This window comes from Natrix helvetica (assembly GCF_964273705.1).
Source record: "Natrix helvetica genome assembly, chromosome: 7".
Taxonomy (NCBI): domain Eukaryota; kingdom Metazoa; phylum Chordata; class Lepidosauria; order Squamata; family Natricidae; genus Natrix; species Natrix helvetica.
The window spans coordinates 20,549,947-20,573,725 of record NC_138558.1 but is presented as its reverse complement, the minus strand read 5'-3'; the positions used below and the strand labels follow the sequence as shown (position 1 = coordinate 20,573,725).

The following is a 23,779-nucleotide window of genomic DNA, read 5'->3' as shown; positions in this document are numbered from 1 at the left end:
GTATTAAGACTTGCAAAATGAACACATCTTGGTTGGATTGTGCTAATAATTCTTCGAGCAATTTTAGCAAAGATGATTTTTATATATATTTTGTATCAGCAGCCACTTTTTAATGGTTCTATTAAAGTTACGATTTCTCAACACTGAGTGTAAAATAGCTGAGAATGGCAACCTAAATATATGTTTAAATAGTGTTTGTTTTATTGAGTAATTTTCAAGAACTCTCACAATGAATATGGATTTTGTATGGTTTAAAAAACAATACATATTTTCTGTGTTTTGACTTGTAACATCAAATGATATTAATCCTTAAAGAAAATAAATATGAGAAAAGGAAACAGTTCTGACTGGATTTATTGTTTTTTTTTCTTTTGTTGTTTAAATGTTTCAAATTTCAGTTTCTTTCTCATTGTAAAAGTCTGTTAGCATTTTTTTTCAGTTTCTGTTATCAAAGTTGATAAAGTGATTTTTAAAATTTTACACTAAAATTTGCATTTTAATGTGTACGTATTTACAATGAAATGTAGTGCAAATTTCCCTGGACATATTTCTTTGTCATCTTGCCTAAAATGCATAGCTTTCTGAAGGAATTTCCCTAGCGTGGAAAATTAGAAAGGTTTGCAGTCAAGAATTATATAAGCTCCGCAGTGAACCCTATGACCCTAAGAGAAAATATACTAAAGGTAAAGGTTTTCCTAGCACATATGTGCTAGTTGTTCCCGACTCTAGGGGGTGGTGCTTATCTCTGTTTCAAAGCCGAAGAGTCAGAGTTGTCCAAAGATGTCTCCATGGTTATGTGGCCGGTATGATTAAATGCCAAACGTGCATGGAACGTTGTTTCCTTCCCACCAAAGGTTTTTCTACTTGCATTTTTACATGCTTTCGAACTGCTAGGTTGGCAGAAGCTGGGACAAGTAACAGGAGCTCACTCTGTTACGTGGCACTAGGGATTTGAACCGCTGAACTACCAATCTTTCTGATTGACAAGCTCAGTGTCTTAGCCACTGAGCCACCGTGTGTGTTTGTGTGTGTGTGTGTATGGATATATACTATGCATATATATATATATATATACAGTATACAACATACAGTATACATATACATATATAATATACTAGCAGCTCTAAAATTACTGCTGTTAAGTCACTGAAATGGCTGTTGAAATTGCTGTAAGGTACAGAGAGGTAAAACAACACATACAGTGTTATTTGTTGTTGTTTTTTCTGTCCAAGGCTAACAATTTTGAATGGGGTGTAGGGAGTGATTTTAAACTACAGAAGACAGTGAGGAATTGATTAAAACTTCAGTTCCATCAAGTATCTGACCCCCAGGTTATTTTTCCTCTTAAACAACAGAAAACGTTCTTAAGAGATCCAAGCAGAATTATGTCCTATCACCTCTAACGGTCTTCAATGAACATCTGGATTTGAAATAAGTTGTATTCCTAACATGTTACAAACAAAACCCAAAATAAATCTTTTAAATATGTAAACACAGTGCACAAGACTCAACCCTGGGCCTTTTAAAGTTCGATACAACAAAGTTCTCACAGACTTGTAAATTACAGGTTTAGGCCCTAAACTAAAGTAGCAGAATGTGAAGCCGGAATCAGCTAGGTTTTTTTTTTTTTTTGGTAAAATTCAAAATCAGGTGCCTATTTCAAAACCAAGCTTCAGAAAAATCGTCTTGGTCACTGAAGACTTTCCTGCACATGTGGGAATTTTCTTGGTGAAGGGGATATTCAGAACCTGCCACCGAGCTCACTTTTCTTTTCCGAGAGATGTACGGCTTTCCAGAAGGAAGACTTTCATATTTTGTTAGGTGTTGCCTGCAAAAAAAAAATAGTAGTGATATGATTATACTGTACTACTTGAGCGACAGCATGTTATAATCCTAGGAATTATTCTTAATGACATAGACAATTGAAAGGGATTGTGTTTTAACTTTTCCTTATCCATAATTTTCCAGAGCAAAGTTGAATAAAAACAAATACAACACACTTCTTATGGCTTTGAGACTCACTAATCTGGGCCCTGGACTGATGTATAGATAGACACATTTGAGGTGTCTGTTTTCATTGGCAGAAGCACTGCAGGCTGGTCCTTTGCTGTTTCTAGGGCGGCCACGCGGGCCAGATCTAAGTACCCCATGGGCCAGATCCAGCCCCTGGGCCTTGATTTTGACACCCCTGCTCTAGACTATACCTCTAAGAATTCTCAGAAGTCACACCAAGGGTGGTGGTGAAGATTGGTGGAAGATTGAGATCTTTCTCTAAACCTGCCTATCATGGCGCCAATCGTGATCATACCATGTTTGCTTTTTCCCTCACTTTGACTTGGAGAGAAAAAAATCGCAACCTCCTTTGCAATGCTGAAGGGGTTGTAAAAATTGGCACTGTGGTACAGAGTAGCTATCCCTGATCATACACTGTTAGAATACAGTGATAAGTGTACCTGACAGAATGGTGAGAAAGTTGGACTGGTAATGAAATTAGGACAATCAACAACTATTGATTAAGGACTAATTTAAGGGCCATCCAATCTCCCATGCAAATTGCACTCTAATTTCTTATTTACTTAACACATAATGGTCTTCTCCAGAATCAGAAACCAGAAAGCTGCATTAAAATGCTAGGCAGATCAATAAACATTTCTAGTTGCTTCCTACCTAAATGGACTTTCGGTTTTATCCATCTGCATGCAGACCAAAAACGGGTATTGTGAAAATTTCACTGTGGTGACAAAATCCAACGTTGCTTCAATTTCAGAAGTAGTTTCCAGGCCAGCCTTCACAAACATAGCATCCACAACAAAGTTACCAACCATGGCCCCAGCTCCCCTGAACAAAACAGAAGTGGGGGGGAAAAACAAGTGGTCAAAAATTGAATATTATATTGGAATAATATCTCCCCCAACTGATAACTTGTAGACAAACTGTTCTGTATAAAAATCTCATTTCACATTGGTTTTCCTGTCAGCGCCCATACATTACTGACTCTTCCTGGCAGTCAAACATAGATGTTGATAAGGATAGGAAGAGAAAAAGAAAAGTGGCTATGCAGTTCAAACATTAATTTCAGGAATTCAAACCTTGGTCAGGACAGGAATGATAAATCTGATTCCCTACATTTCACTGAATGACAAATTGCAACATTTCCCAATCTAGCTTTCTGGTTGTGATCACTGAACATAGTAATCTGACTGAAACAATATGGGCTCACTCCAAAAGTTCTCATGTATTGTTCCACTAATTATTTTACTCAAAGCTGATAAGGGCAATACACAAGTTTTATTCAACACGTGATAAAGGCAATACACAAGCTTTACCCAACACCTGTGTTGTGGTCCGCCAGAGGAGCTGGCAGTAGATTCAACAGTGAAGAGGTTGGGGAGAACATGGGCCAGTCCTAGAGTCTGGGGAAGGCTCTGATGAGGGCTCTGTGTCAGAGGCAGAGAGCGGGCCAGAGCTGTATGCCAGTTATCAGCTGCCTTCAGAGTCAGGCATCAGTGAGGCAGATGAACAGTTGGAACTTGTTCCCACTGTGTGTATGCACAGTTCAAGATGAAGGAACAGCTAAAGAACAGGGGTCGACATGGGAGTAAGGTGGACAATGAATGGTCCCTTCCTGAGGAAATAAAAGAGGAGCGAAAGGGGAATGGAGTTTGCAGGAGATAATTCATTCGCTTAATTGGTTTGTGACTCTCTGAGACTCCTTGCCAAATTTTGCAGATATCGGGCTGTTAGCTCTCCAATCCCCTCTGGGAAGACGTTGTTGGATGTGAATGAGCATAATTCACAGTAAATTAATAAAATGATTTTTTGTCAGGACAAGGAGTTTGCTGAATGCTCTTGGGAAGCCTAGGTCAGAACAACCTGATAAAGACAATACACAAGCTTTCAGCTACCAAAGGTATAAGTAACAGTTTTTACTATTTTGTGGTTCAACTGATCCATGGAAAGCAAATGATGAAATATTGCCATACAAACCATATAAACATCAGTTGCGAGTTGACCATCATATGGAGGAAATTTTCACTTCACCTTCACATGACTATCAGCTTGCAACTGATGTTGGGATGCAAGTATACAATACAGGGTATGTATCGTGTTGTTGCAATAGACCATGTTTCCACTATCAGTTTGTACCAGATGTTTCGACTATAGTTTTCAGAATCAGGTAGAAAAAGAATCTTCTGCAGAAATAGTAAAGTTACATTTTTTCTATTCTCCACATGTTTTCATACAACTATTCTTTCAACTAAGGATCTAAGTTCTTAAAATGTTTAAAAATTGTACACACTAACTAAATTTAAAATCCCTCATGTTGATGATGAAATCTAATATCTCCATCAAGAACTAACTTAGATGTCTCACCGATTTTTAACTTTTGTTTTGGATTCTCTGTACCAAAGGCTGAACTCCATTCCTCCTGATACATCAATTGTCATACCTCCTTTGAATTCAGCATTGCAAATCAGCCCAGATTGCAGCTGGATAGCCTAAGTACAAAAAAAGAACACATAATATTTCTTGCTTATCTAGTATATGTTCAGATTAGTAATGTTTTAAGGTAAAGGTTCCCCTCGCACATGTGTGTTAGTCGTTCCTGATTCTAGGGGGCAGTGCTCATCTATGTTTCAAAGCCGAAGAGCCAGCGCTGTCCAAAGACGTCTCCATGGTCATGTGGCTGGCATGACTAAACGCTGAAGGCGCTCAAAACGCTGTTACCTTCCCACCAAAGGTGATACTTATTTTTCTACTTGCATTTTTACATGCTTTTGAACTGCTAGGTTGGCAGAAGCTGTGACTAGAAATGGGAGCTCACTCCATTACATGGTGCTAGGGATTCAAATCACTGAACTGCTGACATTTCTGATCAACAAGCTCAGCATCTTAGCCACTGAGCCACCGTGTCCCTATAGTAATGTTACTTTCTGTCTCTACTTCCCTGTCTCCCTTTTTGAGTTTTCTCTTTGTTGTAAAGAAAAATCTCTCCACTCCATGCAACTGGGCTACTCAATCAGCTGAGAACAGAAGATCCATAAATGAAGCTTACAGTGTAGGGCAGCTACACAGCGAGACACTTCAAAGTACATTTTTTAATAACAAAAACTGTTCTTGAGACAGTTGTTTCATGTTGCACAGAAACGAAACATCTATCTCCTCAGCACTATTCAAGCACGTTCCTCTTTGATATTTTTGGTCTAGACCAATGGTTCACAAAGCATCTTCAACAGGTCCACTAAATCAAATCAATATTTAAATAATAAATATTTTAAAATGTCACAGATTTAATTTGTAACGTAGTAAATATCAATAGATATCATCCACATAAACCAAAGATCTTTAGGGTTCTTGATCATTTTTAAGATTGTAAAAAGGTCCTATGATCAAAATGTTTGAGACGTTCTGGTCTAGACAATGCCTATGAAAAAAGCCTACATAATATTTAAAATTAGGATCACTAAACTAGTTTCATATGTGATCTCCAAACTACTAAACTGTAAAAGCCTTACACTGCTACAAAAGCAATAGTATAATAAAGCTGTTGAATAAAGGGACAAATGGTTTTCCATATAATTCAGCGAGAGACATAGCTTTATGGATAAAGAAGCTTCCTGCCAAGGCTGCCCCTCTCAGCTGTCAAAAACTTACAGCTGGATTGGGAATCCATTGCACAGAGACCATTTGGAAACAGTCAAAACAGAAAGCAATTCGGGGTCACAGCAAGTCATTTCAGTTGCATGCTGACCGACAGCCAACATTTTAAGGTTCACATGGCTTGGAAACCATATTAAATATGTTTATAGTCTTCCTACAGTGCATAAAACAAAGTATGATGCAGCTTCTGATAGGTGCATATTTATTCAGAAGTCCATCCTGCTGAGCTCAAAATAGTTAACTCTCCAGAAATTGTGTGGAGGGATTCAGCTGGTGCATGGTTATTAATAATCCCCTCTGTTTTCAATCCACTTAAGCAATGTAAGTAAGCCCATTGGTGTTTTTTTTCTGACTATACCCAAGAAAAACATTGAAAAAATAGGGAAATTGGAAACAGCAACCTGCAATGTTCTTTTTTTGAAAGAAATATCCATAGGCACTAAATGTCATTATAACTGAGCTTTGCTTCCTATTACTCTGTCAAGACAGCTAGTCACTACTGAGATCAAGAACTCTGAAGAACCAAACAACAGTATTGTTTCACAAAATTTCAGTCCTCTTCTGAAAATTGTGATGATTATCTATGACCATGCCTTTTATTGCTAGAAACAAACATGATGTATGATACCCCACCAAATTGGTCAACAGTCAAATGTACTTGGAAGAGAGTAAGAATTTATCTTAATAATGAGCTGGGCTGGGATAATCATTAAACAAGCCTATTCCTGTCTTGTCGCTTACACTTGGTAGGTGCCATTTTTTTTTAAAAAAACTTGTAATAGATTATTTATTATTATGAGTTTGTCATCTTCACCTCCATAACCGTCTGGTTTGGCTCTGCAACCAAACAAGACAAACACAGACTTCAACGGATAATTAGAACTGCAGAAAAAACAATTGCTACCAACCTGCCTTCCATTGAGGACCTGTATACTGCAGGAGTCAAAAAGGGGGCTGTGAAAATATCTACAGACCCTTCACATCCTGGACATCAATTGTTTCAACTTCTGCCCTCAAAATGACACTATAGGGCACTGCACACCAGAACAACTAGACACAGGAACAGTTTTTTCCCCGAATGCCATCACTCTGCTTAACAACTAATTCTCAAACTGTCAAATAATTTACTATTTTATATACTTTACTATATTATTATTATTCGCCTCTTCCTTCCTAGTATCTATCTCTTCCCACTTATGACTATAACCATGTTGCTTGTATCTTTCAATTTATATTATTTCTTTACTAGTACGATTTGACAGCTTATTAGTAACCTTGACTATCACTAAGTGTTGTATCTTTTTATTCTTGATGAATGTATTTTATTCTCCTTATGTACACTGAGAGCATATGCACCAAAGATAAATTCCTTGTATGTCCAATCACACTTGGCCAATAAAAAAATCTTTTCTATTCTATTCTATTTAATTCAAAGACTCAGACTGAAGAACAAAAGTGAAAATGGACACAATAAAAATAAAAATTGAGTTTTCAAAGGGGGGGGGGAGAGAATTTTAAAAAAATTAAAAATCCATAAAACACTTCATCCAGTCAATGTGTTAATTTTATTTTTGAACATTGCTAAGGGTAATGCTGTCATTTATTTGTATAATTTATGAGTTCCATGTGTAATATACTCTGTGTGTGTGTGTGTGTGTGTGTGTATAAATACTGTGCAACCATCTAACTAATCATCTACTTATTACTGAACTATAGGTTCTTCTTACAACAAGGCTATACAAACTGGTATTATCAGCTTCCATGCTTCAAAAATATTAGTACTAAGAGCATAAATTTGGGGTAAAAATGTCAAAATACTACCGTATTTTTCCGAGTATAAGACGCACTCTTTTCCCTCAAAAAAGAGGGTGAAAATCTGGGTGCGTTTTATACACTGAATACAGCATTTTTGGCCTCCCGAAACCCCGCCCCATTTGCAAAAATGGCTGTGCATAGCTTTTAGAAGGTCTCCAGCGTGCTCCTGAAAGCTGGGGAGGACAAAAATGAACGGAAAATGTGCCATTTTTGCTCATTTTTGCCTTCCCCAGCCCCCAGGAGCACTCTACAAGCCTCCTAAAGGCTATGCATGCCTCTTTTTTTTTTTTTGACAAAAAACGAGCCCGTTTTCATGAAAAACGGGCTGTTTTTGGGAGGTCTGCAGAGTGCAAAAACTTTTTTTTTAAATTTGCCTCTTCGAAATCTTGGTGTGTCTTATACTCCGGTGCGTCTTATACTCCGAAAAATGCAGTAGAATATTAGGTTTCCAGTACATACATTTCACAGTACATACCTGTGAGAAATCCAACAGAAGGATGAGCCCTTTCACTACATTCATGGGGTCTCCAGTGGCTGAGAACATTTTAGACATTAAATCACTATATCCTTGGAAAAAAGTAACTGGCCGGAGTTGAACATCAAGCATGATTGCTGACAAACCAGCAAAGGAGTCAAGATTTTCTTCTCCTTCATCTGCAGATGCAGCTATAATAGATTCCAGACCTTGAGCTTCGATTACCACCTAAAAGAAAGCAACATATATAGCACACGGGAAAATGAACATGTGCATGCAAGGATATTTTGTTCTAAATTCAACAAGATTGTTATATTATTCAACTCTTATCCACACCTTCTTACAACTGAGAAGCAGCACAAGGCTCTTCTAAGATAACGGCTACATTGAAAAGGAAAGGAGATATGGCAACTACCATCAAAGGGCAGAACTGAGGGGAGGATAGGTGAAAGCTACAGAAGGGCAGATTTTGATCAATGTAGATGAATTTCTTTAATGAAAAGGGTTGGAAGTAAATGATCTCCAGATCAGAGGTGGTATTCAGCAGGTTCTGACCAGTTCTGGAGAAATGGTAGCAGAAATTTTGAGTAGTTCGGAGAACCGGTAAATACCACCTCTGACTGGCTCCATCCCCATCTATTCTCTGTCTTTTGAGTCCCAGCTGATTGGGAGGGAATGGGGATTTTGCAGTATCCTTCCCCTGGAGTGGGGTGGGAATGAAGATTTTACAGTATCTTTCCCCTGCCACGCCCACCAAGCCACACCATCCAAGCCATGCCACGCCCACCAAGCCACACCCACAGAACCAGTAGTAAAAAAAAATTGAATCCCACCACTGCTCCAGATCCTTTCTCATTCTATGAGCCTGTCGAAGTTTGACATAGTTGGGCATTCAAGGTAATAAAAACTGCAGCTACTCAACTTCTCATAATTATGAAAGATGTGGAAACACTGTTTTTTCATCTGGCCAATGAACAGCATTTTAAATTTAAAAAGTAGGGAATAGAAAATGATGGAGTTGCTGTTACAACAAACTCTAAGCCATGCCATCAAAGGAAGCTTAGAGTACACAAATTCAGGTTCAATCTGAAACATCACCACTCAAACATCTGGATGATGATCAGGACCTATTACCATGTAATGAATTAAGAGGACAATAGTAAGTTCATCTTCCAAACCACTTTCGTGATTAGAAGAGAGGTATTACACTTGTGCGTGCATAATGTTTAAAGCAATTCTGAACCATATGCACAAAAAAGCATGGTCCTAAACAATAGTTTGATCTGATTTAACTTGATTCCATGATCAAGTTGTAATGACTCAAGCTGCACGGTAGGCTCTCTTCTGATGTTTTTATTCTAATAGTTCATGAGACATACCTGGCTGGCATGAAGTTGAGCAAATTTATTGAAAAGAAAGATATTCATGTTGCTTCTTCTTAAGATACCGGAACCAGAGTACAGTATATCAAGGCTATATGTAGATGATAGAATTTGGCCACCTTAATTAAACAGAGTTACGTGTTGTAGTTACAATTTTGACAAAAACAATCAAGAAATGCAAATATAATTTCATATTAATTTTGACCATCACGTACGTGTTAGATAACCAGAGAAGGCCGAAGAAGAACCCATTTTGGAAAATCGGTCATAATTATGAATCAATATGTCCTTCAGGACTTTACGGATCATTTTGCTGAAAAACAAACATTTTATTTCTATTGGAGAAGAAAACATTTTCCCACTACAATTAAATACTAAAAAGATGCATTTTAGTAATAGCATTTCGTACATTATGATCTCACCTGAAATCCATACTAAGAACCTTCCTTTGAGATAGAGATACTAATTTATTTAAGAAAATCTGATTATAGGGGTATGGTTATTTGCTGAAAGTTACAATAATCTCATTCTTACCAACTCCTGCTTTTCTACATACACCATTGTGTTACCAATTGCTGGTTCAAATTCTATAGTTCAGCCTATATGAGAATTGTATTTACATTGAGTAATTCTTCTGTAGTGTAAATCTGTTTTCTCTGTTATACAAATGCATATAGCCACTATGAAACTTGCCAACCACATTTAGACTAATATATTGTCAAATGTATCCTATTTTGTTACTATCATGTAACCCCCCAAAAGTGGTTTTTTATTTTAACCCAGCATAGTAAGCATACTGTGCTAACACAATCATTCCATCAAACAGAGAACTGAGTTAGCATTTTGCAAGCCTTAATGTGGATGTCCTGATTTTTAAAAAAAATTCTGATGAGTAAAGCTATCTTAACTTTTGAATAGTCATATACCTCCCACCCCTACTACTACTACTACAACAACAAAACAATTTTTAAAGTGTTAAATCATTCCAAGATAAGATGAATATATCCTGCTTGAGCAGGGGATTGGACTAGAAGACCTCCAAGATCCCTTCCAACTCTGTTATTCTGTTAAGAAAGAAACAGGAAATACATATAACTGCTAGCAAGTGCAGTTTTAAGCTCTCACTGTGATCTTTTAAAAAAACTATACTTTTTATCCCAGTATGAATGTGGCGGAGGTGGTGTGAATCCCATTGTACAAGAGTAATATTTATGGAGCAGTTCTATCGCAGCATGGTTACACAAATAACAATGATACTTGATATACCTGGCAGGCATTTCAAAATGTAGTATGTCCTGGACTAGTGAAAGCATATACTTATTCAGCTCTAGTGGCAGCTCTCCAATAGAGAGGAGGAGGTTTTTAACTTCCATGAAGGACGGATTGCTGTTGAAGATAATAGCAGCAGCTGTGGTTCGTACGGTCTTCTCATGAACTTTATAATTCTGGTGGTAAATCCTGTTCATGGTTTTTTTCACCTGGTGGAAATATAATCTGGTCAATTCCACTGAATAGCTGATAGAAGAAGAGAAGAAAAGAAAGAAAGTCTATGTATTTACTCATAAATGAGACCAGATAGATGTTTTTAAAAACTTCAGATGCTATAGCTTCTGTGTACTGGGATGGCATCAAAATTCAAATAATTGTGTCAGGATCAATAACTATCAAGGAATTTAACCTATTACCCCCAGTTCTCTCAAATTGGACAAAACAAATTAGTGAATTTCGGTTGACATGTACCTTATTAGATGGTGGTAGAAAATATCAAAATATTGCTATATTGAAATATATTGAAATATCAAAATATTGATCAAGCATGAAACTTGAAAGCTATGAGGTTAATTGTTAGACAACCTAGTAATATGAGTCCTGGATCTCATTTCTTTTTCACCTTTCTGCGTACTGAACTTCACCTTGGATCATACAACATGTTCATAGTTCTTGTGACAGATACACGGAAAGACCAAATCATGGTTCTTCTCCCAAAATGTTAAATATATTTCTGCCCATATCCAGAGCAATCAATGAGACACCCTTTTCTAACCTTAAAGATTTATTGGATAATAACTCCCACTATGTTCAAGCTAATGGAATTTATAGCTCAACACATCTAGAATGTATATGAGAGTTACTTCCCACCCAGTGGTGGGTTCCTACCAGTTCGGACTGGTTTGGCCGAACCGATAGTAGCTTGGCGGTGTGGGTTGCTGTAACTGGCAGTGACCCAGGCCTGCCATGCCCCCAAACCAGTTCTTCCGGCGCCGCCATAGGTGCCGCCATCTTGTTTTTGGCTTCTATGCATGCGCAAGCAATTTCTGTTGTACTGTGCAAGCGTGCATGAGGCACGTCCCTGAGTGAGCAGGCAGTAGCAACTGCCGGCACCCACCACTGTTCCCACCCTGATAAAAGTGGTTTCAGTTATAAAAACAGTGAATATATAGAAACTACTCTTTTGTCACAAAAGAGGAAGGCATCCATACCTTTTCACAGAAAATGTGGAAATGGACAAGAATTGAATAATTTAAATTTGCCTATATAGAGATTTAAAATCTATATATAGATTTTTCATAATCATCACTGGAATTCTATTTTTCTTCTTCTGATAAATGCTTCTTTTTACCTTCTGTTTAATAAATGTTTACCTTCCTTCTAATAGAATTATCAGAGATTTTTCATTTTTAGTCTCCATCAAGATTACAAGAAGGAAAATCTGAAAGTAAGGAGGCTGTCCAAGGATTACCTTGCCTGCAGCTTTTCCAAATTTAGATATAGAAAATTTTAAAACAAGATTTGGCAAAATGGGACTTGCAGTAATCCAGACAGCGTATGTAAATTGCTCAAGTTCCATTAAAATTACCTTTTTAATTGTAAGAACTTTTAACTCTCACATGAGAATCACCAAAATTCCATAAGGTTTCATTGCTCAAGATTTCAACATTTTTAAGATTTGATGATCTAGCCAAACTTGGGGTAATTTTCTGGAGGGGCAGAATGACAGCTGGTGCTTAAAATGGTTGCTGATATTTTTAAAAACCCATAAAGGTATACTTATCAGTCTCTTGAATTTTGTACGAGAACTCCATAATCTTTGTGGGTTCTTCGGTAAAATACATATATGTATTTACAACTTCTTTCTCTAAATGAAGGACCAACATTATCCAATACTCCTAAAAAACCTTGTGTGCTTTTTATTTACCTCAGTAGTGATGGATGAATGATCATATCTCTGTAGCGCAGTAACAGCAATGTTGCTGATAGGTCCTTCTCCTGACTCAGCGAATTTTAGCAGCACAGGAACAGCTTCTGGCAAAAGGGCATTTTTCAGTGCCAAAAGGAACATCTTCACATCATCAGCTTTATCTGCTCTATTCAAGCCTTGGAATATCAGTTTCTTGGCTTCCACAACAGCCTGGAAAGAATCCACCCCACTATATTAATAGTGCACCAAAGAGAACTTAGAGGAACCTACTGTAGTAAAATGAAGAGAAATTTTTAAAGAAAACTATGATTCAAAAACAATATACGTATAAGTAGTCCTCGAAGTATGAACACAATTGAACCCAAAATTTGTTGCTAAGCAAGGCAGCTGTTAAGCGAGTTGTTCCCCATTTTACAACTTTTCTTGCCACAATTGTTAAGTGAATCGGGATTCCCCATTGACCTTGCTTGTCAGAAGGTCACAAAAGAGGATTACAATGTGAAAAACAGTTGTGTCACTCTTTTCAGTTGTGTCACTTTCATTTTGAATGGTCACTAAAGGAATGGTTGTAAGTCAAGGACTACCTATATTACACTTTATTACAAGTCCTCCATTGGGCTTTCTTCTTGGATTTGATGGATCTAATAAATCAGGGCTGTCAAACTCAATTTCATTGAGGGCCACATCAGGGTTGTGCTTGACATCAGGGGACTAGGGTGGGGGTGGTGGCTGGGATGAGCGTGTCCAGGGTGGGTGTGTCCAGCTTGACGTCACTTGTCGAGGCTCCATTTTCAGTCGCAACAGCCTCCTGCAGTCCTCTGCCAGTGAAAATGGAGCCCGGGGGCACATGTGGCCTCCCCACGCTCTGTTTTTGCTGGCAGAGGGCTGCAGAAGGCCATCAAGGCCGAAAATGGAACCTGGGCAGGCTATGTATGGCCTCCCTGGGTTCTGTTTTTGCTGGCAGAGGCACCACGGGCCAGTCCTTCGCTGTTTCTAGGGTGACCCCATGGGCCAGATCTAAGCCGGATTTGGCCTGCAGGCCTTCAGTTTGACACTCCTGTAATCAGTGACGTGCGGTGAGGTTTATGGCTGGTGAGGCTGGTGACGTCATCAGGAAGGCGGGGAATGGGACCACGTGTGCTGGAGGCTGAAGCTGCCTCATCCTCCAGCACACGCGATCCCATTCCCCGCCTTCCTGAGCGCGCTCCGCGATCCCCAACAGCAGCTGCTTTTCAGTGCTTTTCTGTGCGTCTAGCGTTTAGGACATCCGGCTATCTACCTAAACGGCAGACGCACAGAAAAGCACTGAAAAGCACTTCGCCTCCAAGCCACTTCGTCTTGATGACGTCGCCGACATCGCTGCTGGGCAAGGCCGGATGGAGGTAACCAGAGTGGCGCCAAGGGGTCCGGGTGGACGAAAGAGCGAGCGAGTGAGCGAGCGATGGAGGATCAGGCAGCCTGATCCTCGGTCGCTCGTCCGCCGGACTGCCTCGGCGCCACTCTGGCTACCTCCGTCCATCCGCGCATGGCAGCTGCGGTGACGTCATCAAGCCCCTGCCACTTCTGGACGTCTATTGCAGTCGCGAGGAGCGCGCAAAGTACAGCGGAGGCAGGAAGGTTATTGGCACTTCCGAGAACCCTCCTGCCTCCGCCGGTTGCCCAGCTGGCACTGCCCCGCGTGCGCTCCTCCTCCTCCCTCCTCTTCCTCTTATATATATGAAACTCCCTCGTGGATATTATTATTGTATATTTCATGATGAGAGGTGAGGCTCTGCCTCCCCTGCCTCCCCTGACCGCACGTCCCTGCCTGTAATAATGTATTCAATCAGAATATTATGTATATGAAATTCATTATGATTTAATCTTTGGGCAGGAGTTCGCTGGAAAGCATCATATTCTTCAGCCCTATTCTTCAGGGCTTGATGGACAAATCTTTTTCTGTTAAGGACTGTATTTCCTCAAGAGTCTTTGGTAAGGGCCTACATAATGAATGGGGAGGTATAATAGTATGTGGAAATGCCATTAGGAGACAGGGAAAGAGCTTCATATCTTCCTTTTATTCTCTTTCTAACAACCCTTTCTCTTTCCCAAGTAGCAACCAATGGAAAAAGGGCAAAAATCTCTTTGCAGAGGTCGAAGTGATTTTGTGCAGTGGGCTTTGGAAATTAGTCCAAGAGCCACATGTGGCCTGCAGATTGTCTACATCTAATTTGGGAAGGGAGTAGGGGAGGTGAAGCAAGCATCTGTGAGCTATTTTAAGAGCAAAATACTATTGTGGCTGCTACCATGGGCCTTTTATATATAGCCCAGATAGCATACCATTGTACTCTGCAGTATATGGAAGTGACACGCTCCCTCACCCAGTGACCATGCTATCCTTTCCCGGATGGATAATATTACAGCAGTAGTCAAGCAAAGAAAACACAAAGCAGAAAGAGGCTGACACAAGTAGAAGGAAATAAGGATGAGAGATAATAAAGGAGTCGGGAAAACAACTTAGGAATTATTTGGAAGATAGTTCTCAAGGGGCATACACTGAATAAAGGAAAGGGAAATTGTCAGAGGACAGAGAAGGCAAGGTCTTTTTTCCAAGCCAACAGAAACTTAGTAATTGGAGTCAGTAATAGTCAGAGGAACTTAAATGAAGTCTCATATTTGCATTAAGTGCATACAGGTAGCATAAGCCATCAATTTATACCCATAATGGAATCTGCTCCTTTAGGTTGTAAGTCACGACAGTCATAAAATTTTATTATCTTTTTTTGTGGCAGTCTTTAAACAAACCAATGCTTTACTATGGACATATTTTTGCCAAAAACTGGAGGTAAATGCTGTTTTTTAGCAAAACCGTTGTAAAATAGTTGTGATTGGAGCAGGATGCCTAAACTCTTGTAGGAAACTAGAAAACACTTACAGGCAGCTTGCAGCCTCCCACGTTGCACAGTTTTTTGATGAGTGCGCCGGCAATAATAATAACCATTTCTCTGATTTCATTGTTACCAATTGGACTCCTGTATTTATTCTGTTGTATTACAAAAAAAAAAGTCAACAATGTCAGCATTGGCCCCTTAAATCTAAGAATTAAAAATATCTATGATCCCTTTGTGGGATTTGGCACAAATGTTTTTCTGAAATTTGGCTTACACAAAGCTAGCACGACCTCCTAACCCTACTGGTTTTTTCTAAGGCTTTAAAGATTTGGTTCTGCCAAATCTGCCAAACTTGGGACCTAAGTACGTGGTTGAGCCCATATCATGGTTGATTACGCTATTTGCCTGGTTTTATCTAAGTTGTTATATCATTTCTTATTTGTTATCTTTTGATTTTGTTTTGATTTCTTAGAAGCCACCAAGAGACATATCTGGGATGGGTGTTCATATAAATTGAATTAAATAAGTAAGTAAGTAAGTAAGTAAGTAAGTAAGTAAGTAAGTAAATAATAAATAAATAAATAAATAAATAAATAAATAAATAAATAAATAAATAAATAAATAAATAAATGATACCAATTCTCTCAAGGGACTGCTCCAAGTCCTGTTTTATGACTGGAGGGAATAATGCTTCTTATTCAAGAAGGATCAGCCTACCTACCAACGTGCTGTGCAACAGACAGTCTTTTATAAAATATAAAATAGCCAGTGATTGGGGAACAAAATATTCTCATGAAGAATTGGAGCAGTTCTGCTGAATGGGAAAGGATCAATGATGGATTGGTATCCATCTCATAAACGAGGAAACCACCAGGTCTGCTGCTCCATAGAGCAGCTTTTGGCTGTTAGTTTTAAAATGAGCGTTTTTAATTAAAAATCAGGAGAGATGTATGCTGATGTATGAAAGGCGGGGAAAATTAAACTTGCCCTTCCCATTCATAACTTCGATTAAGCATCTCTTTCTCCCCACATTAAAATTAGCATTATAGGGGAGAAAAATCCCATTAAGTAGCATCCCTGAAGTATTTTTATTAGTGATAATTGCATGCCAGGAAGAAGAGGAATTTTAGAAGAGGAATGTTAGGGCATTTTCCCTAATAGTACTGATTTTTTTAAAAAAAATTCAAATGCACTTATTTAGCTTTATTCATCAGGCCTTTATTTGTACTTTATTATTTTTACCATGTTGCAACCGAAACCAAAGCCTGTGTCAAAAGCTAGTCTCATTTGATTCAAAGAACCTCACTTCCAGGTGATTTTCAAAAGCTCACGTTCAGTTCTCCAGAAAAGGGGGTTTCTCAGGGGGTAGGGGGGGAGAACCATGTTCTTAAAAACATGCTATAGTCATGTTTCCTTGACTGCCACAGGTAACTTACAATTAAAGATCTGAGTAATAACTCATTGGGATGAGAAGTGAAACCAGAAGCATAGAGGAAGCGTTCCTGAAGGAGAGATCCACTCTTGTTCTTGAAATCCAGAAAATCCAACATTGCTTCCAGAGAGACTGAAGTATGTGTGGAGGCCACTGCATCAACTAGTTGGGGACTGTATGGAGGCCAAGCAGAGAAATAAAAAGTCGATAATTATTTATTTTAAAACACATTGCTGTTGCTGGGACTTCCTGCGTTTTTAATACATGCATTGGATTACAGGTAGTCCTTGCTTACTGACAACAGCATTAAATAAGGAGATTGGTCCTTGTGGTTGTGCTTGTCGTAGCCTTCCTCCCCCTCCCCCCCTCCCCGCCCACCATTATGGGATCCCAATTCAGATGCTTGGCAACTATCTGGTAATTACAATGGTTGCTGTGCACCACTGTCACAATTGTCATTTGCAACCTTCCCGCCGGCTTCGGTCAAGCAAAGCTGGCAGGAGTTGCAAAAAGTGATTGTGTGAAATCCACATGGCTGACTGATAGAGCTGTCAGTCCCAATTGCTATTTTTATGCCAGGACTACCTGGAGAATGTTTCATGTTGCTAACTGTTCAGTTCGAGCAGCTACACAACAGGTTTGTGCATTAAAAAAATTCCAGACGTTAGCTGGCAGCACAATGTTAGCGTTGTTCTATATCTCTTTCCTGCCATCTACTGATTTTGCACATTTTTTGCAATTCAAATCTACTTGAGCCTAAAGTTAGATCAGGATAATAAGGCCTGAGTAACAAGGAAATTGTTTGGTGATAATGATAATAATATTAGTTGGCTTGCTAGTGATTTGTTTATGGCTTAGCCAGAAAAAAACACAGGGACCTCTGATCTAGTTCCTAGTGGCTTGCGAACAGTGCACATTGTGCTAACAAGCAAGAACCACAACAGTGCTTTGCTATTTTATTCATGTTGACCATAATAATCTTATATAAGACGTATAAGTCTAATCTTATATAACTTTACAAAATAGAATAAATCTTTTTCCAAAGCTTACTGGAATTTAAAATGGAGATGTTACTGCAGAAAGCGTAAAACCCATTGCCAGTAACTCACAGTATTTCTGTATTATTTTCATTTCTCAGTAGCTGTAAGATTTCTTCTTTTGTTGCTTTCTTCAGGCTCTCGATAAATGCCAAAAATCCTTTTGCGGCATTGGCTTTTGAAAGATTATCTGGTTCAAGCTGTTTTCGGATGACCATCCACTGCTGAAACAGCTGCCAGAAAGAAACACAATTTGAACCTTTGCCCCTTAAAAAGTTTGTCCTCTGTGTGTTGCTTGAAACTGGCCTGGTATATTACCTACTCTCTTCTGATAAATGCTGAAAGGCCAAAGCTTCTCCAGCTTTAGCCTGGTTTTCTAACGAGGGCCTTTTGATGCCATCAGGCTTTTTCATTCCCCCCCCCCCCCAGAGAAATCAGAAAGAGGGAATGAGAACGTAAACCTGAGGTGATCAGAAAAACGTTTGTGAGGAAAAGGAAATATGTTGATCAACGGATTTTATAAAATAGCTAACCTGGTTCATACCTTTACAGAATTTTAAAGGTAATAAGTAATACTTGATATGTCATATGAGACCCAGTGCCAAACCACAGAGTTGGCTCTGCAAATACCAAGGTTGTTAACCAAATTAACAGCCAATTAAGCTCAGGAAGACCAGGTAGTATGAGAAAGAAGCTTACCGTTGACTTGCCTTGACTTTCTTTGGTATAGGAGCAAATGAAAGGGAAATACTGTCAGTCTTCGAAGACTGAGTTATTAACAAAGCAGAGTTTCAATATTTCATATGAAATCTGAATTGGTTTTCCTCAAGGGCTGGCAATAATGTTAGTATCAGAGCCGTCATTGATCTTCTAGGGGGTTTTGTGGATTGTGAGTTCTAGGTTGCATATTAGCTAAAGCTAATAAAAGACCTGGCTGTTATCTTAGGGCCGTGATGGCAAACCTATGGCATGCATGCCACAAGTGGCACGCAGAGCCCTCTCTGCGGGCATGCGAGCTGTCGCTCAGCTCAGGTCCACCACAAATGTGTGCGTGTCTCCCACCAGCCAGCTGATTTTCAAGCCTCTGTTGTGCATGTGGGAGATGCGTGGGGTCGCGCGCGCATGCATGGGGGGAACACGGAGGGAGCGGCACCTCCCTGCGGCCTGTTTCTGGTCCCAGAAGGCTTCAGGGAGGCCCAAAACAGGGCATGGGGGGTGTCGTGCGCATGCACATGGGGGGGTCATGCATATGCACAGGGGACGGGGGAACACAGGGGGTCATGCACACATGAGCAGGAGGACAGGGTGCATTGCATTGTAGGTGTGACCACAGATGCACTGTCATCCGTATGCACACAATTTCGACACGTGAGGACAAAAAAGTTAGCTATCACTGCCTTAGGGTAATCAATCACGGAAGATCCAGAATCACTCCTAAACTTTCAAGTATGGCACTCTTCTCCTCACTCCATAAGCAAACCTGCCTCATTTGGATTCAGCTTTAATTTACAGTAGAGTTTCTTTACTCATTGAACCCAATATTGACTTAAGGAGAGCAAGACCTTCACATATAAGTATTCTGGTAGCTGTGATGAACTGCTCCATCTATTTCATATGGGTACTGAATTCATATATCTACATTGGAGAGAGAATGGAACTGTAAAATAACTCTTGATTTGAGGAACTATCTTTCCACTTGACACCATTTGATTGTCAAGCACATTACATATTCACACTCTTCTGGATAAAAATAAATAAATGCTATACACTTCACTAAGAATAAATCCCATAACATTCCATAAAATCTTCTTTTGAATAGATATACATAAACCCACAATATTGGTGCTGGTATTATTTTAAATCTTCAGATGTTTAATTTCAAAAGTCTGACTTTTATCTTTGAAACATCCTGTGAAGTTTTGTCTGTCAAGTGAAAAAAAATGTTTGAATGTTCGAACAACTTCCAGTATAGAACTGAGTGAATATTTTGACCAGTGCTACCATATACAGCCATTTCTGTTATCCAGTATTACCTCCAGCATTCTTTAGAGAAAGCTCAGCTGTTCCTTCCAGCAATGTTTATTGCAGCTCTCCTAACTAGGAAATTAGGAGCTCAGCTCGGCCTTTGCTGAAATACCCTCTCTCTTATTGGACCAGGGTTATTAAGCAATAGTAGCAGATGCTAATTCCAAATAGCGCTAGTATAATTTCAGCAGTACAAGTTCACCTTACCTGAATTGTAATTAAACATACAGAAGCAATGATGACTGAGATAGAAGCTATTTCTGGAGCCTTAATGAATGGCAAGGGAGTACTAATAGCTCAGGACACAGCTGGAGATTATAAACTTTAGCTGAGCATCCCTATATATCCTATGCTAAATATTGCTTTATAGCCAAGAATGTATGACCCAAGGCCTTGGGATTGTATGTGACCCGCATTTTCAAAATCTTGTGTGTGACACTTATAGATCCTCTGAAAGTTGTGTTGAATGAAATACTTAGCAAGGAAAAATATTGTAAATATATGAGATATGATTATGTTAATTATTAAATATATTTTTATTTTAAAATTTAAATTAAAATGTTTGTGTTAAACCCTCAATTTTTGGAGTCTGTCCCCAATATGCCATTTAAAAGCCAAATGTGACCTTAACCCCAGAAGTTGCCTCCTCGTGAATTATGGAAATTTAGTCTCTACAATTATACTGAGGAAGGATAGATGAATTATAAATGAACTTTCTTTGGTGAGGTTTCCCTGAGATGGGCCAAGCAATGTTGCATGATAGAATTCTCAGTTGTTCAATTACTGGAGAATAGGACACCATGGGGCAAGGCCTTCAAAACTATTCACATATAGTTCAAAATCTTGGAATTAGGCTCAGAAGCATAACTACAGTAGCAGTGAATATATTTCCCAGATAAAGTAATCTCAAGTTCTCTAATTTCTTCAGGTACCTTTTTACAACTATGACCATTTCAATAGTACATAACTGTTATATTTCTTTTCATGTATTTCTTTATGACTTACTGATGGACAATGTTTGCATTCATAAGAGACGGGGTCTGCCATCAAAGAAATTGCCACATAATTTGAATCCAGAGCCTTTATAATGCTGGCAACTTGCTTCCCAGCTTTCATTCTTGGACCAGCTTCAGTTGACTTCAGTTCCAGTTTCTGCCTGTATATACACATATAAGCAAGCAGTTCAACAAGTATGCCTCCTTTAACACAAACAGCTTAAAATGATGGTATGTGTTGGCAAGGGCCACAAGAGATATAAAGTTGAGTAATGGTTATAAGCAAGGGTATATCTATTTGTGGCAAAATTCATGCAAATGAGGAATCAGATATTATGTAGAGCTGCAGCATTTTTAAAAAACAGAACAGAACAGAACAAAATATTTGTTTAGATTTGATAGGTTGTCTAGGGATTTTTATATTCCTGAGAACAACAGGAGAAAGTCAGGGTCTGTGAAGAATTCAGATGAAGAGCCTTGCAACTGAGAATGATAATGTACCTCTCCTTGGATTATTAAAACAGCTGTATCAGAATTGCAGAATTTGTTTGGCTGCTTTGAAACTCATCCTTGGCTGTCTACATGAGTGGTTGGGGCTAAAGTATATCTCTATATGCATTCACCCCAATTAGGGAGAAATTTCTAGGTAGCCACTCAAGATTTTTAAAGATGCATCTGTTTTAATGTGTTGAGGATATATGCTTTGCTTATATGTTTGCAAAGCGTTTCTTCCAAGCCCAATTAATGCAAAACAATGATTGCGATAATAATAACATTAAGCTTCTTGAATTATATACAAAAATATTGGTTTCAAAATGTTTTCCCATTGCTTTTAAATTATAGTACTTGGGATATCAATAAAGGTAAAAGTTAAAAGCATTCATAATTGGAGTTGACCATTGGAAATTTTCTGAAAAATAGACAAAGAAACCACCTTACTTTGAAATAACTTTGGCATCAATAAGTTGCAGAGATTTCAAATTAAAAATATGGTTTTCTTCAGCCCGCACAGATTTAATGAAGGTGTCCTCCAGTATATAAATTACAGCGGAAGTGGATTTTTTCTTTACCTCGAAGAGCTGAAAAATGATTTTATATAAATACAAATACATAAATAGATAAAATTAGAAGCTAATTTTCCAAATTACATCAGTCTCTTTTTCTAATGCTATTTGAGGGATATAAAATTATTTGAATGTATCTTGTTCTAAATTATAACATGGAATCAAATCAGTTAACAGTAGTTTTATGGTAAACAAAGAACGCAAATCAAGTAGAATCAATGGCCACAACTTAGGATAACCTCTGGTGTATCTGATTTTTTAAAATCAATAAATGATTAAGAAATTTGAAAAAGTATTTATTGAACCATATTAGCTTTCATTGTCCCCAAACCCATGTTTTCTTTATTCAGTATTATTCAAACCTTTGGGGATTTCTTTGCCTAACAGACAAAAAATGTAATTTTAATTGTCATAGTTCTGAAGGTATCTAACTGACTTGCATTTTTCTGCAGGACTGGGACCACAAAATTAAAACCCAAGAATCAACCACATTGTAGAAAAGTTGTGTACCCTACTGTACCTGATTGTGGTTAGTTACACTTGGCTGTTCTAACTGGCAAGAGTTCAGGGCTTTCACTTTAGTGATCTGATTCTGCCGAGCTTGGTAAGTCACATTGCATTTTCCACAGATATCAATCTAGAGAACAGATGAAATAAACACGTTGGTGTATCAAAGACTTGCTGACCAACTTTTTTTATATATATACAAAACATAGTCTCTCTTTTGCATTATAAATATCCCCAAAGTAATAGCAAGCTAATAAAATCATGCAACTGCAGCAATAAAGCAACTCGGTTTCTACCTAAGGCAAATTTCACCTCAGTGAAGGAATTTTATTTAAGACTATAGCTGATGAAGGAAAGATCTGCAACCTCAATAGTTCTAACTCCCACTAGAGTGATACTGTTTGCATTTTTAAAAACCTGTAGGATAATTTCAAAGAAGTGCTTAATATTAATTAAACCCTAGTTAATGTATTACATTAAGGCAGGGGTGTCCAAACTTGAGAACTTTAAGACTTGTGGACTTCAATTCCCAGAATTCCCCAGCCAGCATGGCTGGCTGGGGAATTCTGGGAGTTGAAGTCCACAAGTCTTAAAGTTCCCAAGTTTGGACACCCCTGCATTAAGGCATTATTTGCTTAACTACGTTCTGTTCATTAAGCCACAATTGGATGTGTGTTCATAAAGTACACGATGCCATGAAGCAATAGCTCAGAAACCACACAGAGTGGATCCACACAACTTGTTCACAAGAAACAAAACTGACTTATTTGTGTCAACATTCTTCAATGCTAACATTACAACTGTAAATATTTTCTAAGGATTTGACTATTCATGTTTCTTTCTGACATCAAAGAGGAGACAGGAAGAGGTCCAAATTTTCTCTATAAGCCTTTTATTGTCATACTGTCTTAATCTAACCTTTACTCTGGATTTCCAAATGAATTGTAGCAAGGATGTCTGCGCAAGGAGGAGAGGCAGGGCAAATGATGTCATATGTACTATAATGGCATTGGACACAATGACATCAGGACATATGTGTTGACATTGGGATCTTAGAGGTACTTGGCCATCAAGAGGCCTTATTTAAACACTAAAGTAAATCAGATAGTTCTGTTTAATTTAGAACTGACATTTGTGTAGAAACTCTACAAACCAAGCACCAAATATTAGCTCTACTTGTATCCCAATGAGTCATGGTTTGTCAACTATGAGTTCAACAAATAAATTATAGTTAAGTAGAACCAAACAAAATTATATTCCTATCTTGGATTTCCCGGTTTTCTTCAGGTGAATTTACAACAGGCTGAGATGAGAAAT

At 38.5% G+C, this 23,779-nt stretch overlaps 1 protein-coding gene across 1 annotated transcript in view; it reads right to left on the bottom strand.

Moving 5' to 3' along the window:
- Positions 1 to 1,083: 1,083 nt before the first annotated feature.
- MTTP (microsomal triglyceride transfer protein) overlaps positions 1,084 to 23,779 on the bottom strand; it is a 37,002-nt gene continuing 14,306 nt past the window's right edge. The window contains exons 5-18 of the mRNA XM_081960205.1: positions 22,476 to 22,592; positions 21,831 to 21,970; positions 20,902 to 21,052; positions 17,944 to 18,104; positions 16,839 to 17,007; positions 15,447 to 15,554; positions 12,530 to 12,742; positions 10,600 to 10,811; positions 9,549 to 9,646; positions 9,331 to 9,452; positions 7,952 to 8,179; positions 4,375 to 4,499; positions 2,668 to 2,838; positions 1,084 to 1,828 (exon numbers count right to left, since the gene is read on the bottom strand). Coding sequence (XP_081816331.1) covers positions 1,660 to 1,828; positions 2,668 to 2,838; positions 4,375 to 4,499; positions 7,952 to 8,179; positions 9,331 to 9,452; positions 9,549 to 9,646; positions 10,600 to 10,811; positions 12,530 to 12,742; positions 15,447 to 15,554; positions 16,839 to 17,007; positions 17,944 to 18,104; positions 20,902 to 21,052; positions 21,831 to 21,970; positions 22,476 to 22,592 — 2,184 coding nt within the window. The 3' untranslated portion in view covers positions 1,084 to 1,659. The remainder of the gene's footprint in view (positions 1,829 to 2,667; positions 2,839 to 4,374; positions 4,500 to 7,951; positions 8,180 to 9,330; positions 9,453 to 9,548; positions 9,647 to 10,599; positions 10,812 to 12,529; positions 12,743 to 15,446; positions 15,555 to 16,838; positions 17,008 to 17,943; positions 18,105 to 20,901; positions 21,053 to 21,830; positions 21,971 to 22,475; positions 22,593 to 23,779) is intronic.